Genomic DNA, 19,232 nt, shown 5'->3' on the forward strand with positions numbered 1-19,232 from the left:
TTATAGGCCATCAGTTGGGACTGAACCAGCTTATATTAATTTGCACTGACAAGGGGCAGGATTGCTTTCTAATTACTGATAGATTTCAGCTGGTGTCTTGGCTTTCCATGCCTTTTTACACCTCCCTTTCTTCATATGTTCAATACTGTTTCCCTGTGTCATTTCACACAACTTAATTTCTGGACATCTATGGTTTGATTTCTTTGCATGTGTGGATCGCATGGGTTGTTGCTGACATTTGGTGAAAACTTCATTACAATAGCCCCATAAATAAAAAAAGTATTGATTTAATTGTTGCAGCCATAGCTGGCACTGCTGAATTTTGCCTTTCGGCCCAGAAATTATCTCTGTACTGGTGCACCGTCTCCATGTTTGAACCATGATTGCTCTGGTGCGGGGACAGCTGCTGCGAAAAGCAGCTGTTCCCACATTCGGTAACATTGCTACTTCAGTAGCAGGGTTACTTACCTCCCCAGTGGTCAGCTACTGCGTATGTGTGACACAATCCCACATATGCGTAGAGCCGCTGGACGGGGCACCGAGAATAAGCGCCATCTGAACTAGGTTTTCGGAGTTTGCCGAATATCAGTCCAATCAGATCCTTTATGATGAATGGCCAGTTACCCAAAATATGCGGAAACAAACATTTCTGCATGGTGTATACGGGCCATTACCCCTAGTCAAGCAAAAAGACCCTGAACCTGTATAATAAAACTGAGTAGTCTTATTCCTGCAATCTCATATTACTTCACACTACTGCACCTCATATAACTGCCACAACTTTGGAGTTTTATCAGAGTGAAATATAGACTATAGACTAATGCATATCGCAACCGTTCCGATTTTGGTGGGACAGTTCCAATTTTTGGGCACAGTCGCTCTGGGTGGGAAAAGGTTTGGAGATCACTCTCTCACCCCTGCATAGCAGTAGTGAACGGATGATACACTGTAGGGAGGTTGGTGTCAGCCCGTCAAGGGCTAGGCACACTCCTAGCACGATGAGCAACAGGGCACGGCCCATGGACACGCCCCTAATGTGACGCACCACTTTTTGTGCATGCAAATATCCCTAAAGTCCCTATTCAAATGCTGAGAGGGATGAAAATGTAAAATTGAGAGCCAATCTTTATTAGGTCACAGCAGAGGCGTAATGAGAGGTGGGAGCCCGTGTGTAAACTGCAGCCGGCCGCGTCACCGCAGCAGTAAACTCTGGGCACTAGAGTGTGCCCACAGTCTACTACTGGTGCGCAGGTCACTGGGAAAATGACATGGCCGCCATTTTCCCAAGTGTGCATAACACCGGAAAAATGGCTGCGTCAGCCATTTTTCGGGTGTTTTGTCCAGCCCGACAAAGGACTTCGGAGGGGTAAGTATTAAAACATATAGGTGTGCGGCGTGGGGTCCCCCGGACCCAGGGGGCGCACAATCTCCACCCATTATAAATACCATCATCTGTGACCCAGGGGTGTATCTCTAATCTGTATACAATTAATTCAGTTTTATTGAAAACATTTGTTTCCAATGCAGAAGGTCAAAAAGAAGATTTACATTTTCATTACAAACAGTAGCACTCAGAAACCTGCCCCATCACTCAGCCTCAATCAACTTTGATTAATAGACTATGGGCCAAATGTTCTAGGTAGCAAGTTTTTGAAAGTGCAGAGAATTCATTGAGTTAGCAATCTGATTTAAAGTGGCAATGTTTACTAAGGCAAAAGCAGGTTGTTTTTGCCTTAGTAAAAATTGGCACTTTAAATCTGACTGCCAACTGAACAAAATTGCCTTTCTTGCAAAAAAACAAAAAACGTACAGAACTATATATTACATTAGGCCCTATAAAGGTTTAGGTGTATAGGTGTTTATGAAGATAAAAATTATGAAGCCACAAATCACACCAGAACATTGCTTTTTAAAACGCAATTTATTTCTAATCTTTAGTTCGTATTATACTTTTCATACGACTCATACTTGCAGAGTAATGTGTTACATACAGGTCTGTTGGTGATAATGTGCGTTTCAGACCGATCATCATGAACAGAGAGCAAGATGCACAAAAGATGATTGATAAAATGACAAATGAAAGAAAAATGTAAATAGAACAACATCACCCATCTCTCAGAACATGAACCAATAGGCTTTGGCCTTGCAAAAGTTACACTATTTGAGAACGATATTGTTCACATGCTGTCCCAGCAATTAACAAAACAAGACAACTGGTCGCCACCATCACCAACACATTTGGTCCAGTGAAGGAAAGTTAAGTCATGCAGAAACAAAGAGTTTGAGGTAAACGGTAACGTTAAAGAAAAAAAAAAAAAAAATTCCTGGAATTTGGACAGGATGTGCCACGTACTCTAAGAATATCGGCAGTAAAAAGGTCAAATGGATTCATATAATCTCTGTAAATCGTCAACTCCCACAAATTTGAATTTGGTTTAGCAGCATGCAGCGTCCAGCCAATTAGTTCTTCTGGGCAAGAACAATAGCCAGCTTGCTGGGATATCTATGGCCTTCACAGCACAAAGCACCTCTCACCCCATTTGTTGAGCAGCTGAAACGCTTCTCTGTGGTCAACCCAAAAACAAAACAGGGCTACAAAACGAGCGAGATACATATTGGTTTCCAAACATCAAACCTCATCTAGAAAATAAGGTTAAGTGGTATACAATGCATTTTCTAAAGTAACTTTCTACGAACAATCCTACCTTTGATTTATTTTTTCACCCAATGGAGGTGCAATACAGCCATTTGTAGCCACAGCCTTAAAATAACCTAGTCAATGGCAAAACCAATATCATTGTGATAACACGCATAGCCACTGTCCAATGGCTCCGCTCATTCTAAGCCGATCAAGGACTTACAGACTTCAGTGGTGTTGCACCTCAACCAACAAAGGATTAATGGCCTAAGCAAAGTCAAGACCATAAAACCAACTCTGCATACACATTCCAATGCAAATAAGATTGGATCATTTGAAACGTCTAACTTTTCTTTTAAAACGTCCAACCAAAGATCAACATTATAATTCTGGACCCCAACTGGACTAGGCTTTCAACATCTTAAGGCTACAGACCTAAGAGATACTGGATCGCATTATACCTGGTTTGAATGTGACAATGAGACGTGAGGTATTATGAAACAAGAATCTTTTTTTTTTACTTTTTGGAATAGAGCGGTAGATCACATTAAAGTAAAAATTCACCACATACAAAAATCTAAAAAAAAAGAAAAAAAAAAAAAAAAGTCAACAATATAATTTTCTATGAGAAAATTGAATTCTAGAAAATGGCAGTAAATATGTGACATTACATAACAAAAAGGACTACAACATAATAGCAGCAAAATAAAACAATGACAGATACAGAAAAGCACTGTTTTTTTTTTTCTTTTCAAACCATGCTGGGAACATAAATCCATAGCAGCTTTAATAAAACCGGAGATCATCCTCCACTTTTCTTTTTATTAAATTTTTTCTTTGCTTTTTTTTTTTATTTTTTTTTACAATCAACACCATAAGGGCATTTTCTCACATACGCAGATCATCGATACATTCTCGTCCGTAAAGTCAACTGCTTCCCTTCAAAACTATTCATGCTTTTATAAAATAAAATTAAAATAGAAAAAAAAAAAAAAAAAGGTTCAGAGGTTCAATGTGCAAATTTTATACTGTTCTTTTGAGTGTGTTTTAGCCAAGAATAAAAGAAAGAAATAAAGTGGAGGGTGACGAGAAAAACTTAACACAAATTTCAAATACATAACCTCCACAAATTAATTTACAGTGCTTTGCATGGTGACAGTGAATGGTCAGTGTCACTGAATCGGTTGTTTTTACTTTTTTTTTTTTTATCATGGCAAACTGCATCATGGGTTGAGAACCCCCAAGAATTTATATAAAAAGGGGCAATTGCATTATTTGTATTTTTTTTATTATTATTTGTTTTTAAGGTGATACTGGCCTTGTGAGGATCTCTTGCAATAAATATTTATTTAGCCTTAGCGATAAATTATATAGTTTAGTGTTGAGAAAAAAAAAAAAATTCCATTCTAACATTAACTTCAGATAAAGCGTTAAGTTTAACTTGCCCTTATGTGAGAACATATAAGGGGGCATTTAATTATCAGCGATGTGCACTTCAACAATAATTACGATACAGCAACATCGCAGATTCAGTGCACCTACATGAGGTGCTGGTGGCCGCGAGGTGCTGGAGAACAAATTGAAGCACTTGTGCCACAAGCCATGGCCACTGATTGAATGCCCCACTTAAAGTTAAACAGCAGACACTGAAGCACTTCACCATCCATAAGAACAGGCAAAAAGTGGATCCAGGTACTGCGTCAATGTAAATATTTCTAGACACATTTTTTTTTTAAACTTGGGCAGGTGTCCTAGGTCTCCCTAACTAGTGATGGAGTAAACTCATCACATACACACCATGGAAGTGTTTTGTGAGCTATCCTTTGCCACCTACCACTTCACAGAAGATTATAATGTCATCACTAGTTCCTAGTAAAGTGATGGCTGAACCTTCGGCAACAGTGGTAATGCCAGGGTTGCATAAAATTGAATTTTTAAAAATAAAAAATGGATTTATTTGATTTAAATCAGATTTTTTGGGGATTTAAATAGAATTTTTTAATTACATTTTTTTTTTTTTTAAAGTAAACGTTTTAAATTTAAACATTTATTTAAAAAATATATTTTTTTTTTAATCCAATTTTATGCAACCCTGGAATGCCTCTGAGAGGTCATTGCTTCCCGAGTAGCTAGCCCGCATCCTCATGAATATTGGATCAGCCTGCAAAATGCTGCATCCATAGTGTGTAGGCAACAGTTGAACATTAAACTACAACTCCCAAAATGCTCGGAGCCTGCCCAGTTCAGCTTAATAGTAGTAATCACTTGCCTCGCCGTTCAGGTTGCAAATGCCAACATCAACATATTTCCAAACCATTCCATTTTTTTTTTGTTGATTCCCACATAGAACATATTTGTTAAAAGGACCCAAAGTGCTTTGAAATGGAATGGTTTTAGAACATAAAAACACACAACTAGGTCTGTGGATTGATTCTGTAGTTTCCAGCTTGGGATATATGGGGCGATACCAGTTTTTATTTTACATAGAGGCAGCTAGAAAAAAAATAAAAATAATAATACCAAAGATTATAAAAATATAATATATTATGTTCACTATGTCCTTATCTCTTTATAATAGAGTAAGATAAGGGCATTAAATTAAGCTTTGAGAAGTTGCAAAAAACTGGAATCCTACAAGCCCTATGCAGACACAATCCACAGCCATACATAATGATTAACATATAGTAATGCACTATACTAAGATATACTATTGTATGAGTTACATTAACCATTTATAAAGTGAAGAGGATATAAAAACTAAGAGGTAAAATTACATGTAAAGAGAATATAAAGTGACTACATGCGATAGCAAGCAGATTATAGAGATTGCTTAGACTGCAAAAGCAATAGGTGTATTAAGAAGACAGAATTATTTAAAAAAAAAAACTAAAAAACTAACTAAAAGCCTCTTCTACGTTAAAAATGGCAGTTTACACATAAGGAACCAAATTTAGTACCTCCCCTGGAGACATCTGTCTTCTGTTAATGTCTATTTTTACAACATACAGACATAAACACTTTAATATAAAACTAGCTGATTATTGTCTTTTTTTTCTAGCACAAACCCACAGAGGCTTATGCAAACACTATTTTCTCTATTTGTTTGCTTTTTTTTTTTTTTTTCTAATAGTTATTTTTGGGATTTTATATTAGGTCACAGGTATATAGGAGAAATGGCGAGAATCCTCACACTTGTATTCATCCATAGGTTTGGCTCTGTCAAGAGAGGGGTGTGGGAGAAAGTTCATTCCCATTAGACTCTTGTCCACACCTCACGTTCCATAGCAAGGGGGGAAAAAAAATAAAAAAATTACGCAAAATGTCACGATTCCATTAATGCAATCAGATGTTCACATCCCGGACATCGGTGGGGGTACTTGAAAGGTCTGTTTCATCCCCTGCGGACTTTGCGTCGGAGCCTTTGTGCGGTTGGGATGAATTTCGCAAACTGAACTCCAGCAGCAGCTCGATCTGTTCTTGGCAGGCCCGTAAACAGTCCTACAGAGAAAGAGAAGCAGAGTCAATGTACATCCTGTAGTCCTATAAATGCAATTTTCCATCAGCCACCATGCAAAGACAATACCAATCCCCTGCATTTTTAGACACAGAACATTGCCCCCTAGTGGCTTGGGGGGAGTACCGAGAAGGAAAACATTTTTAATGGCCTACCAGCGCTAACTAGTGAACATGCTGTTTATAGGAGAATCCCCTAACAGTTTCATTATAGAATGGGGGAATATTCAGCTGTAAATACTTTATTTGGTTTTACGAGTGTCTCTCTGAATATGTAACATGATTCTGGGTCAGCCTGTCTGGATAACAGCGGATCTTTCGCATAAATTGTAATTCCAAATGTCTAGTTCCTGGCATGGCCAGCATTCGGTTCCCTGCTTCACTTCGACTTCTCACTGTGGGTGCATGGAAAACCACCACTGTGCTGCATTACTGCAGCTTCCGACAAACTTTTAGTATAATGCAGCAAGGGGGGAGATTTATCAAACTTTTCAGAGAAACAAAAGTTAAATTGTCCATTGAAACCAATTAGCCTCTGTCACTTCATAGACCCTGCTAAATAAATGACAGAAGCCGGGTGGTTGCTATGGCCAACTTCACCACTTTCTCTCATATATTTGATACATTTCCCCCCTAGGAAACCTACTTACAGTGCCTCGTGCCTCTGAGGCCTCTACTTCCTGGTGAATAAAGAGACGTAGAGGCTGGTTCAGCCTGTAAAATGAGTGGCAGGTATTATTTTTTAACCGATGTGTAAGGTAGTCCACAAATGAGCCTAAATTATATTTAGAGGAAAGTGGATGATCACAGGGACTGGACAGATGCACGTTTAATGTGGAAAAACTACCTAATTTCTCAAAAAGAAAGAAAAGCAGATTCTGTTTTCTCCCTTGAATGCTTATTGATCAACCGTCATCAATGTTCCAGCTCGTGTTGCTGATTAACTTGTTTGTGTTGGGAGGGTCACCCCTTCCCGGCGCTGACACGGGACATCTGCCGATGAGTTTGTGTTCCTTTGTGCTGCAAGTCCTGCATTCTGCCTGGGGCTGCCGCAGCTACGGAGGTCGCGGACAGGCCCGTACAGTGCTCGGGCGATTCAGACCCGGACGCTAAGCCGCGATCGCTCGCATCCAAAAGGGGCCGGGTATGCAAATTCCGCGATCTCACTGTCTGGTGTAAGGACGCCCTCTAGGTCTTGGAGCGCGACGGCAGAGTGAGCGCACGCCGGTATAAAGACGCCCACTTTTCTTTCTTAGCACACGTCATCTCCAGGAAATGTGTGATTAATCGGAACCACTCCCCCGTTCACAAGCACCTTCCCGTTACCACCCACAAATGGCACGGTCAGTCATTCAAAGCAGCGCAGTGTCTTTGTGCTACGAGCCCACGATTCCCGATTGCAGTGACTGGTTTGCGCATGTGCAGATGGGCGACAATCGCATCCGGGTCTGAATCAGGCCTCCAGTCCCAGCAAGTATTTCTTCCAAGACTGGGTACACACTAGCCGATAAGGGCATCCACGGCGGGGGGGGGGGGGGGGGGGGGTAGCGGCGAATATCCCGTCGACCCTGCATGTAAGGCCAACGGAGGAGGTCGCCGAAGACTCGCGGGAGTGCGCTTGGTCAGCGACATAGCGGGTACACTAAACAATGTGCCCGATATCTCGCTCCAATACGCCGAATCGGACGACGTCTCGTCTAGTGTGTATCCAGCTTAAGGGGTCTATTTACTAAGCAGTGTTAGGAGACAGAGTGAAAAGTGATAAGGTACCAGCCAATCAGCTCCCAACTGTCATTTTCAAACACAGCCTGTGAGATGACAGTTGGGAGCTGATTGGCTGGCACCTTATCACTTTTCACTCTGTCTCCTAACACTGCTTAGTAACTAGACTCCTAAGTGTTTTGCATTAAAAACCAAGTACTTTTTAAAGCATGCATCATTTTAGCTACCCTCCTATAAATGTTTATCCACTTTTAACAATCTCCCTGGAGAAGTAGTATGGCTGCCAGGCAGAGGCACGGTCAGTCTGCCACAGAGATACAGGCTCACGGCAGGTCATGCGATGGATTTTGGGGCATGTCAGTGTGCACAAAGCAGATAAAAGCGCAAACTTGCGTTCCAAAGCCCTCTCTGGTGACTAAGTCATCACGTGGGTGAGCTATACCGTCTGCATGAGAGAATTAAATACTATGTGCTATGGAGCAAAAGGGTGTTACACCTTCTACATACGGTATTGGGCCAGGAGGAAGCAGGTGGATGTAACGGTGACATGGGATACGATATAGTTTAGCCACACACCCCCCTCGTCTGTAGCAGAGGAGTTAGGGGGACATAAAAAGGTTACTTACAGAGTCACATTTGATGACCTGCGATAAGAATTTCGTGAGGCTTTGGGAGGAAGAGATGCTGTCCGTGTTCACCAAATGTAGACCCTGAATAGCGGCTGCTACGCTACCAGCGGCGATCATGGAAGGGGGATTCGATATAAAGTTTACATCTGCAATAAAGAAGAAATGACAAAGGGTTAAGATACTACAGGCTGCTAGTTACTAATCACTGCTAAGAAACAGGCCGATAACTATTTCTGCCAGTCTGAATGCGGCGTAATTGCGGTATTTACCGTGCAGACGGCAATCTTAAACACATCAGATGGATTTTAAGCATAGTACGAGGTCGTCAGATTGCAGAAGAGCCTACATCCGGCATTATTATTATTAGAACTCTGTGTAAATAGTAACATGCATTTCTAATTTGAGAGTATCAGATCTGTCTGGCCAAACGTTAGCATAAAGAACCAGAAGGCAGATGTGCCATTGTGCGATTATAGTTAAAACGCAGCAAAGTGCCTCAGCACATCAAAAGCTCCCCCCTCCCGACGGTGCCCCCTGCACTGGGTACAGCAAGTCAGTGCACTTTCCTGTATCACAATCAAGACAGTTTCGTTTCTTTGCACAAAAGAAATCACTCAGTGCGGCTTTTCAAAGTGACCTGGTAATGCTCTCTCCCCCGCTCCCGGGCACATTTCAGCCCAGTTCCAGGATTAAGGGGCTGAATGGTCCCAGGGGGGGTTCCCAAAGTGACAACAAGCAGTTAGCAATAAATATCTGGAAGCCTTCACCAATCGGCAAGTTGCCTATTCTAGCCAGGATCACACCTCCGAAATCCTTTGTAAGCATCTAGCTGCCAACCATCACAAGAAGGAAGGGCTCCGTGAAAATGTACCAGAGCTAAGTGCCCGGGGTGCCAACACAAGCAGGCTACATTCTGATGGGACACAATGGTGCCAGGACACTGGGACCCCATCCAAGTTGCATTGCTGTAGGTCTACACAAAGCCAGTCTCGCGTTTTTCCTGTAGGGGCCGGGCTTCCCAATTCAGCAGCCGGGCCATTCTCTCAGGAATAATCCACGTTTTTAAATAGCTATTCTCTCTAAACTTCTGCCACACGAGAATTCTTTTCCCTTCAGTTCAGGGACAGCAGCTTGCGAGGCGAAAATAAAAAGCCCTTCAGTTTGCATCTAACCCTCTATGAGAATCAAAGCGACAAAGAAATTCCTGGATAAATCTGGCGATTCAATGGCGCAAAAGAAAAAAAAAATAAAAAAAAAATTGCAGGTACAGATGTGTAGAGTTTTTTGCAGTATATGGCACAATGCATAGCTGCTATGGTGTTTTTAGCATCACAATCGTACACAGACAGAATCGTAGTGCAATGAGGCCTTAAGAATGGCAGGAGGCATGGTACGGCTTATGGCCCGTACACAGGACGATCATATATCGAACATCCAGCAACATGCACCAACCCCCAAATAACGTAACGACCTGCGATCTACGATCGCGGGTCCCTATAGTAAATACGCTAACCTTGTCAATATCAACCAGGTTGGCCTGCATGCACGGGCGATGGTCGAGATCGACCATCCGTGCATTGACCATCGTTTGGTCGTTCGCGTAACAAAAAAAAAAAAAAAAAGACGCTATAAAACGATCAAACGATATCATCCTTTAAATCTGACCGTGTATGCGCACCATTAGCCATTTGGGTCTGTGGGTCTCCTACCTTCCTTCTCAGCTAAGAGTCCTTGTCGCACTGCTATAACACGCAAATTCACTAGGGGTGCACAGGGTACGCACTATTATCGCATCAGCCAGGCGAAACAGGTGCAAATTCAACAAAAAAAGTGTGAGCGATGGGACGTTTGGCGCAGCTTAGTTGCATTTTTCGGAGTGCGCCATATGGGGCTACATGGCACAGTTTGAGGATAGATTAGTGAGGACACATCTAACATCTCAGGAATTAATCTTCCACGTACCTTAAATGTGCCTTTTATACCACAAAGATGTTACGCATCACTGTATAAGCACCATTTTCATGGCAATTATTCCCAGCCCTAGTGGGTATCTATTTCCTAGCACACAGAAGCATGGGCCAATTAAGCTAGAAACCAATTCGCCTACCAGTATGTTTTTGGACTGTAGAGGGAAATTAACAAACCTACACAAAAGGTAGTGCCCAGGTCATATATAACCGCCGGTGTTTACAGGCAGCAATGCCATCCACCGTGCCATATGCTACGGCAGCTTTGTAGAATCCTACGATAGTAGTGTTTTATTCATTGATCTCTCCTTAAGTTATCCCAGTGTGCAGAAAGGCATACACACACTTTGCCAATCACACATACATACATCCATCCATCCATCCATCCCTCCCCCCCTACCCCAGGCCTCACAGAATTCCCCTGCAGTGACAGGAGACGAAGCCATAGTTAGACATCCATCCTATGCTGTACTGTTTGCAAAGTCATTTCTTCAGGTTTGTTTTAGGAGCCCTCTCTGAGGGACGATCGGATGACATAATACACCGACAGATCAGCTCTATGTTACGCACTATTCGCCGATCCTTCCAGTTCGTCTACAAAATTGCTAGCACCATGAATCACTGGTGCTCTTAAAAACAACAGCAAACATAGCAGGTAGCTATACACAGTGACCGGAACCAACACCGCCCCATTCACTGGCTCGCACCTCCCTTGTGTCACTAGTTTCGAACGAATCGATAAGCTGCATTCTCATGAGGACTGGTTCAGTCTCCAGCGTGCAGGTGATGCGGTCACCAACAACAACTGCAGGAGCGATTTTCATTAAGCCACAAAAAAAGGGCATACACGCCCAATATTAGCATCTTGCACTGGATAGGAGGGACAACAAGCAGATTATACCTGCATCACCAAGTGGGTGGGATAAAACATGCGTCATTTCCCGGACGATGTGGGATTGAAGACAACGGTGTAAGAAGGAAATAAACATTCACAAAAGCGCAGACCATCCCTTCTTAAAATTTCTAAATTGGCTTCTTGTTCTGGATACATGGTTGCCTGCAATTAACTGCGCATTTAAGTGTCAAATAAACTCAACAGCAGGCACATAAAACCTTAAAAAAAACAAACAAAACACACACACCACACTGCCACCTAACTCACAAACACACCCAAAAATAAAAAATTATGCTTTAAAAAAAAAAAAAAAATTAAAAATAAATTAAAATATGTGAAATAAGTAAATGCAATAATGTGGCATTTTGTGGAACATTTAAAAAAATATATATATATATATATTCTAGTGAGGAGAGAGAATGTATAGCTGGGAGGCTCTTACACGCTACAAAGAATATAAATGTTTCTTTTACAACACCGTCCTCAGCCAATAACCGCCCCAGACGAGCAGCGCGTACACTTTTTTTTTTTTTTTTCTTTTTGTTTCGTTACATTCAACAAGGCATAATCCGTGGCAGAGGCCACTAATTTCAGCATATTACTCAAAAGGCCCCAGCGCTGCAGTTGGAGTGTGTCAGTATTGTCAGACTCCATTGCTTCATCTTGCGCTATTGAACACCCGGGAACAAGAGAGAAGCGGTTAGATGAATTGAACCTGACACGGACACAAAAGGAGAATAGGCCAGCACACATCCTAGGCAGCCTATCTGAGACTTCATCCAAAAAGAATAAACACGTTCAGCGTTGATGAAGAATAGACTGCCAGCCACCATGAAGACACACAAAGCAGCACCCAGGCTGTGCAACGCAGGAGGAGGGGGCAGAGAATTCCCCATTGTAGCGAGCCGGACCCCCTTCTCCTGTGAAGGGAGCCGCCCCGTCTGTCTGAGCGCAAAGGGCTATGAATGAAAATCTTTTCAAGCAGCCAAATCAAAACTTCAGGATATCAATCAACGCAGACAGAGGCAACAGGCAGCCGCTGGCTATAACTCACTGGGACCGTGCGTACGAGCCTGTGTGCGCTCCATGCCGCTTCCCGCGTTTGTTTAGAAAGCGAGCGAGGCACAATCGTTGATTCTTCATTATTATTCCAGTGACAACTTCAGTGAAAAGGTTAAAGAGCCCGCATTTAGTGCCACATGCCGGGAAAAGAAACACTAATAATAATTCCCATTCATCTAACCCCGGCCTGTTTCCCTTCCCGTTCTCATCTGCGTGCGGATAACAGGATGAACTTGCCGATTCCACACCGGCAAGAAGAACTTGGTAACTTCTGCCGAACAAACATGGCTGCAGTGTTGTTTGAAATTACTTTGCTGTAGAGACTGCAGGCTAAATATATTAAAACAAGGGGCGTAACTAGGGGGGGGCAAGCAGCTGCTGAAGGTCCAAGCAGCTGAGGGGGGGGGTCCCATAAGGGCCCCGTAGCAGTCGGATCTTGTGTAGCTGCCAGCTGTGCTGCTTAGGGGCCCTGCTCCCCTGTGCATTGTCCACCGTTATTAGCGCTAAATGAACCCCCCCTCCCCCCCGAAGTGTGACTGCCGACGCCACAAAGGAATTGGAGGCACCAGAATGCTGTGCTGCCAATCTGAGGCTCAGAAATGTATAATTCTGTTTAGAAGGGAATAGAAGGGAGTGTCGAGAGCATGCAGCGAGGTAAGGGAGGGGTTCTTAATTTTTTTTATTTCTGAGAAAAAAAATAATTTTTTATTTTTTTTTGTTAGCAGAACACCAGGTTGTAACTGGTACATTGCCAAACAGCTGTGCAGAGTTAGTTTTCATCACGTGTGCAGGTCAACGGGGTACTCACAAGAGCCTTGCACAGCATAAAAGTCTCATTTCATATTTCTTGATTCGCCAACCTAGACTATAGCCAACACGATCAGCTAATTAGCCATAAAGCCACTGCTTACTGCGGAAATCCATACACCAGGGGGTATTCACCATGCGTCCCTTACAGCTGCTCTGGGACTTCACATCCCCAGCATGCCCTGCCACAGTTTTGCCACTAGGGGGTGCTAAAACTGTGGCAGGGCATGCTGGGATATGTAGTTGCACAGCAGCTGGAGGGCCGGTTGTGGAGTACCTCCGCTGTACACCATGTAGCCTGAGGGGGGAGAATCTACAGGGCGAACAGCAGAAGCAGCTCTGACACCTAGCGACAGATATTCCAACGATTAAACGGTTATTTCAGTGCAAGAAAGTGTTACCCCCCCCCCCCTCCTAAGAGCAATGCTTACAGACAACCCATACACAATTGTGAGGATACATCATGCTACAAGGTCAGTCATATCTCTATTCATACCCCACATGGTCGCAAACCAATATACCTTCTTGTCTGCGGGCATTGTACTGCAGAGGCCGCCGACAGCAGGGACAAAAATCACATAATTAATTATAAAGAAACATAACTGTGTAATTTACAGGCTTTTTTTTTTTTAATAGTCAGTTTCAGTATGGAATTATTGGCCAGAACAGAAGTCTGAACCTGCAGATGTTCCTAATGGGACAGAGGTCTGAAGTGACACCAACAGTCCCAGTCACGTAGGACAGTGGACAGCTGCAAAGTCTGGAGAAGGTTTGAGGTTCTGCACGATACAAAGTTTGTGGATTAATCAGATCCCGTGCGGGATTAAAACACTATTATTTCATTTGTTCACATGCTAAGAAAACAGGGCACTAAAAACAATCAAACAGAATTTTCACAACCCTCTGCCTCTAGATGTCCGCTAATAACCCGAAGGTCTCGGAACGCATATATAAATAAATAAAAATGATCCTCACGCCTACAGAAATCAGATTATGGTTTTAAAAGGTTTCCGTGATCCGAGGGTGGGACAGCAATAATCGTGAAACATATGCACCTTAGCCTTCAACAACAGCCAGAAAGATCAAAGTGCCGGAATCTTAACAAGCTGGCAACCTTTGAACGGCCTCCGCTTTCTGCTAGTTCACTGGTCAGTGCAACACAAAACAGGTCACGGAGTCAGGGTAACAGCGTGTCCCACCACACGCCACGGAGCACGGCTCTGAGGGGTTAAAACAGAAGCACAGGAGGAGATCCTAAACCGCCTCAGTCCTTATTAGACTGCCTGCATCTGACACTTGTGGCACCTACAGTCTGACTTAAGAATAAGAAACATGTTCTGCGACATTCCAAGGGGATCATTTGTGAATGGTTTGCCGCTGCAAGAATTGTATAAAATATGCTGCACATAAATCATTAACTGAGCAAGCAACATGGGGTGAGAATCTCTAGGTGGAGGTGACCACACGTGATTCTGTCCTCTAGAGGCAGAGTATGTATGATATGCCAGTCACGTGCGATTAACACAGAGGAGTGAATGAAAGTTCTCCCTGTTTATAACAAAGGGACCGGTTACAGAGTATAGGGATCTCTGGCTGCCATTCGCCATGGGGGCATTTATTTTCCAATTACAGAAGCAGCCACGGCTGCAGGGAACCATTCACAAAATCCCACATGACAACAAGAAATCGTTATGGGAAGGACAGCCTCAATTTAAGGTCTCCTACCTGTAATATTATGTAATAAACCAAAAGCAATTTACGATCATGCAAGGACGGTGACCTTCCTAGGTAAAGCTGCCTTTTATCCTTAAATCAACAAGTGAACAGTCAAAACATTGCTTGGTGTGCAATCTATACAGGCAGAACTCGTCCCACCCCAAATGTGCCCCTAGCATACAAAACCAGCATTAGCTGTGCGTCTGGCAGGGATACCAGTTGAAGACGTCAGCAGTGGGTGTCCATTACATGGCTAGAAGTGAGAGACTGCACAGGTTGAGAGCACCGACCATTAGCACACAATGATTTGCTTGGGTGAACTGACAACTCCGTGATATGACTCGATAGTTGCAAACACTACTGGTTTAATCAAAGACAGACGGGATCCCTTCTCTCTATCGGCCAAATACAACCAATTACAAAAGCAGAACTAAAAGAAAAACCATTTTTTCTGCACCGACAGAGCATGCCAGCACTAAATACACGCACGATATCACATCCACCGAACCAGGGTGGAGGGAGAGGGGCTTCACCAAAACATCTAAATTCATTGAGCATTTAGGGTCATACAGAACTCTGGTTTCATAGTTAAGGCATTTGTTTTACATTGGAGAGTAAACTTACCTTTTGCAACACATTTTTTTAATTTTTTTTATGCCCCAAGCCAGTAATCCACATTGTAACACGAGGGGGTTTAAGGGTGCAACTAGGCGCTCTGCAATTACAGTAAGTGGCTATAGCACGACGGGCATCAACGACAGGGGCATTTCCAGAAAATGCCCTCTAACACCCGTACCTGTAGCGCAGAGTGCCACAAAAGTCTGGGCGTGTTTGCGGATGATCTGCTTGGTGTCCTCAGTCAGTTCTATTTTGTTAAGAAAATGTTCAATAAAGTCGTGAGGAGTCACAGAAGCCAAATCCCATTTCAGCTTGTTCAGGATCAGCAGCTCCATAAACTGTTGGGACAGAAGGGGGCGACACAGGAAAAGTGATAAGAATCGGCTGCATTAGACATTGCAGTAAATTATAGTATATTAGATCTATGTATATTGATGTCTGATTAGTTCATTCCTGCAGAATAAGGACTTGGTATAATGATGACCCATAATGTTTACAGCAATTGCACTGTGCAAGATATAGGACAATAAAAATGTGCTCTAAAATATCAATTAGACTCTTACATCTTTATTTTGGGTTATAATTTTATAATGGTCGTCGTTCCAGTACAGCCCGTGCTAATTACACTGTGACAGTATCAATTACTGTCCGGCCCTAATCCTTTAGAAAGTTTATGACCTAAATGAATACCCAGTTTTCCCTCATTCACTGAAATCCAGTCTCTATTACAATAAATATCAGATCTAAGCAACCTCCATCTACTGTGGAACTACAAGTCCCTAGCATGCTGGCTCTGGCAGGACCACAAGTCAGAAAGCTACAGGTTATCCAGACTATCGCCTTACAATGGTTTACAGCAAATTCAGCTTCACTATTACTCCACTTGGGGCGCCAGAGTCTAAGAATAGAATGCTGCATGTGGTAGAAGCATGGAGTATCACTCTCACATTGTTCATAATTCCATAATAAACTACATTATACAGACTTTTTTTTATTGTCAGACATTCTCAGTTTGCATAAAGCATGGCAGCCAGGCATAAATAAAGTGGCACCATGTCGTTTTCTCTCCAAATCAAAATACAAAAATAAGTAAAGTAGACACCAAATGTCCCAAATTGCACAAAGGGCTAATAAAACAGATGTGCAGCCTGTGATGGACTCCCCTATGTACATTAAACAGGAAATTACCAGCAACTCCTCTGGTTTGATGGAATTATCTGTGTATATACAAAGTTTTTCTGCAGTTAGAGGGATGGTCTCCTTCATTTTGGATGCCAGGAACATGCATGTTGCCCCCAGCAGTTGCAATCGGTTTTTCTTGAGTGGCTCCACAGACAGAAATCTATCCAGATAGTTCATAGCCAGTGGGAAAACCTCCTCCTCGCACTTTCCTCTACAGACCTTGGGGAGACAAGTGGACCATGTGTTAGAATGTACTCCAGGTACATAAAGGGGACAGCAACCACAGATAGGCAATGACACAAATATATAGATATACAGCCTCAGCAAACATACAGGCTACCTCTGGCTCCCCAGCTGTGGTGGAAGAGTCCCCCCCCCCCCCCCCAGACTATATATTTCCATGGCAGGGCATGCTGAGACTTCTAGTTGCAGCCTACACTACAGAATGCAAAAGCTTCAGAGGCAACAATAATAGGGTAGATTTAAAAGTAATTGCACAAAACAATTGCACTTTGCAGCTATTGGAAGGAATAAGGTGCATGCATTAGTGTAGGAGTAACACCATATACAAGTACTAGCTTAACTAGGGTAATTAGTAACAGCACCCCTGCCCAGCACCCTCCAGGAGGCTGGGAAAGGGCCAGGCATTTGGGGCACAGTTTCTGGTGTGCTAGGAGGTCGGGGGTGGTGAAATGAATCCTGTCCCCAGCCTGTTTAGTGTCAGGGGGATAGGCCTAGTATACGTGCAAAAGGCCATCTGCTAGGGAAGGACAGAGAGGTGATCCCGGGGGCACATGGAGAGCCCACACAAGGCGACTTCTGCGCCTCACATAAGGATGGGGTGGGAGTGATTTGGGCACAGTGTCTGGGGCCAGCAGGCTGCAGAGCTGGGTAAAGGTGCTAGGACTAGGGGAGGGGGCTACCTCCCACTGTCCAAGACCCCCCCTGTGATGTGGGAGCACTTTTGTTAAAGGGAAATGTAGAAGATTGGGGATGTAGTGACTGAAGGAGACAGATGGGGGTGCACTGGGGAACCCACTATAGGGACATGGCTGGTCAGCTCTGCGGGTGAGGCAAATATGGGTGCAATGGTGGTGCCCCTACAGGGGCATGGATGGTCGGCTCTGCGGGTGAGACAGATGGAGGTGCAGTAGGTGCATTGGATGGTCAGTTCTGCGGGTGATGCAGATGGGGGTGAAGTAGGGGCATTGGATGGTCAGCTCTGCGGGTGATGCGATGGGGGGTGAAGTAGGGGCATTGGATGGTCAGCTCTGCTGATGAGACAGAGTGAGGTGCAGTAGGTGCATTGGATGGTCAGCTCTGCGGGTGAGACAGGAGGTTCAGTAGGTACATTGGATGGTCAGCTCTGCGGGTGAGACAAATGGAGGTGCTTAGGGGCATTGGATGGTCAGCTCTGCGGGTGAGACAGATGGAGGTGCAGTAGGGACATTGGATGGTCAGCTCTGCGGGTGAGACAGAGGGAGGTTCAGTAGGTACATTGGATGGTCAGCTCTGTGGGTGAGACAAATGGAGGTGCTTAGGGGCATTGGATGGTCAGCTCTGCGGGTGAGGCAGATGACGCACCTCCAGCATCCATGTGGCCACGATCTTCCGCATGTGGGGCAGGATCTCCCTCTGGACACACTTGAAGTAGTTGGCGGCCGGGCAGCAGTTCTCCTCCGCCTTCAGCATGGTCTGCAGCACCCGCTCGGTCAGCAGGTTGCGGTCCAGGTGCGCTCTCCGGATGGCATCGACCTCGCAGCAGATCAGGTTCATGTCTGCGGCCGGCTGCCCGTCTCCCCGGAGCACACGGACTGACTGACGGTGCTGCTGTGTGAGGAGAGGAGAGGGAATGAGGGAGACAGAGGAGCCGGGGCCGGGCGCAGCTTAAACATGGCCCATAGCCCGTCCTCCTCCTCCTCACAGCTATGGCTCCGGCCTGGGGGAGGGGGCAGCGCTCTCATAGGGATCCTCCATCCACCACCATAATGTAACTGCTGCTGCTCTTGTCTGTGTGAAAGACAAAGCATGTGCTGCGTGCACTGTAATATACATACATACATACATACATACATACATACAAGTACTGGTGTATTAACGTGCTGCACACACTATAACATACATCCATACATACATACATAGTACTGGTGTATTAACGTGCTGCACACACTATAACATACATACATACATACATACATAGTACTGGTGTATTAACGTGCTGCACACACTATAACATACATACATACATACAAGTACTGGTGTATTAACGTGCTGCACACACTATAACATACATACATACATACAAGTACTGGTGTATTAACGTGCTGCACACACTATAACATACATACATACATACATAGTGCTGCTGTATGTGCTGCACACACTATAACATACATACATAGTACTGGTGTATTAACGTGCTGCACACACTATAACATACATACATACATAGTGCTGCTGTATAATGTGCTGCACACACTATA

At 43.8% G+C, this 19,232-nt stretch overlaps 1 protein-coding gene across 1 annotated transcript; it reads right to left on the bottom strand.

Moving 5' to 3' along the window:
- Window positions 1–1,902: 1,902 nt before the first annotated feature.
- On the bottom strand, window positions 1,903–18,620 carry CCND1 (cyclin D1). The gene is made up of 5 exons (XM_088461487.1): window positions 18,334–18,620; window positions 16,756–16,968; window positions 15,746–15,905; window positions 8,500–8,648; window positions 1,903–6,136 (listed from the first exon to the last, which is right to left on the bottom strand). The coding sequence occupies exons 1-5, from the start codon at window positions 18,523–18,525 to the stop codon at window positions 5,981–5,983; spliced, it is 870 nt and encodes a 289-aa protein (XP_088317613.1). The 5' UTR covers window positions 18,526–18,620; the 3' UTR covers window positions 1,903–5,980.
- Window positions 18,621–19,232: the final 612 nt, after the last annotated feature.

This window comes from Taudactylus pleione, unplaced genomic scaffold, assembly GCF_031769625.1.
Source record: "Taudactylus pleione unplaced genomic scaffold, aTauple2 ptg001060l, whole genome shotgun sequence".
In the NCBI taxonomy this organism is placed as follows: Eukaryota; Metazoa; Chordata; class Amphibia; order Anura; family Myobatrachidae; genus Taudactylus; species Taudactylus pleione.

Coding starts and splice junctions, on each gene's coding strand:
- CCND1 (XM_088461487.1), bottom strand. CDS start 18,525: ATGAACCTGATCTGCTGCGAGGTCGATGCCATCCGGAGAGCGCACCTG. Junction 16,969..18,333: donor TGGCCACATGGATGCTGGAG/GTGCGTCATCTG, acceptor TGTCTCCCCAAG/GTCTGTAGAGGAAAGTGCGA. Junction 6,137..8,499: donor AGGTCATCAAATGTGACTCT/GTAAGTAACCTT, acceptor CTTTCTCTGTAG/GACTGTTTACGGGCCTGCCA.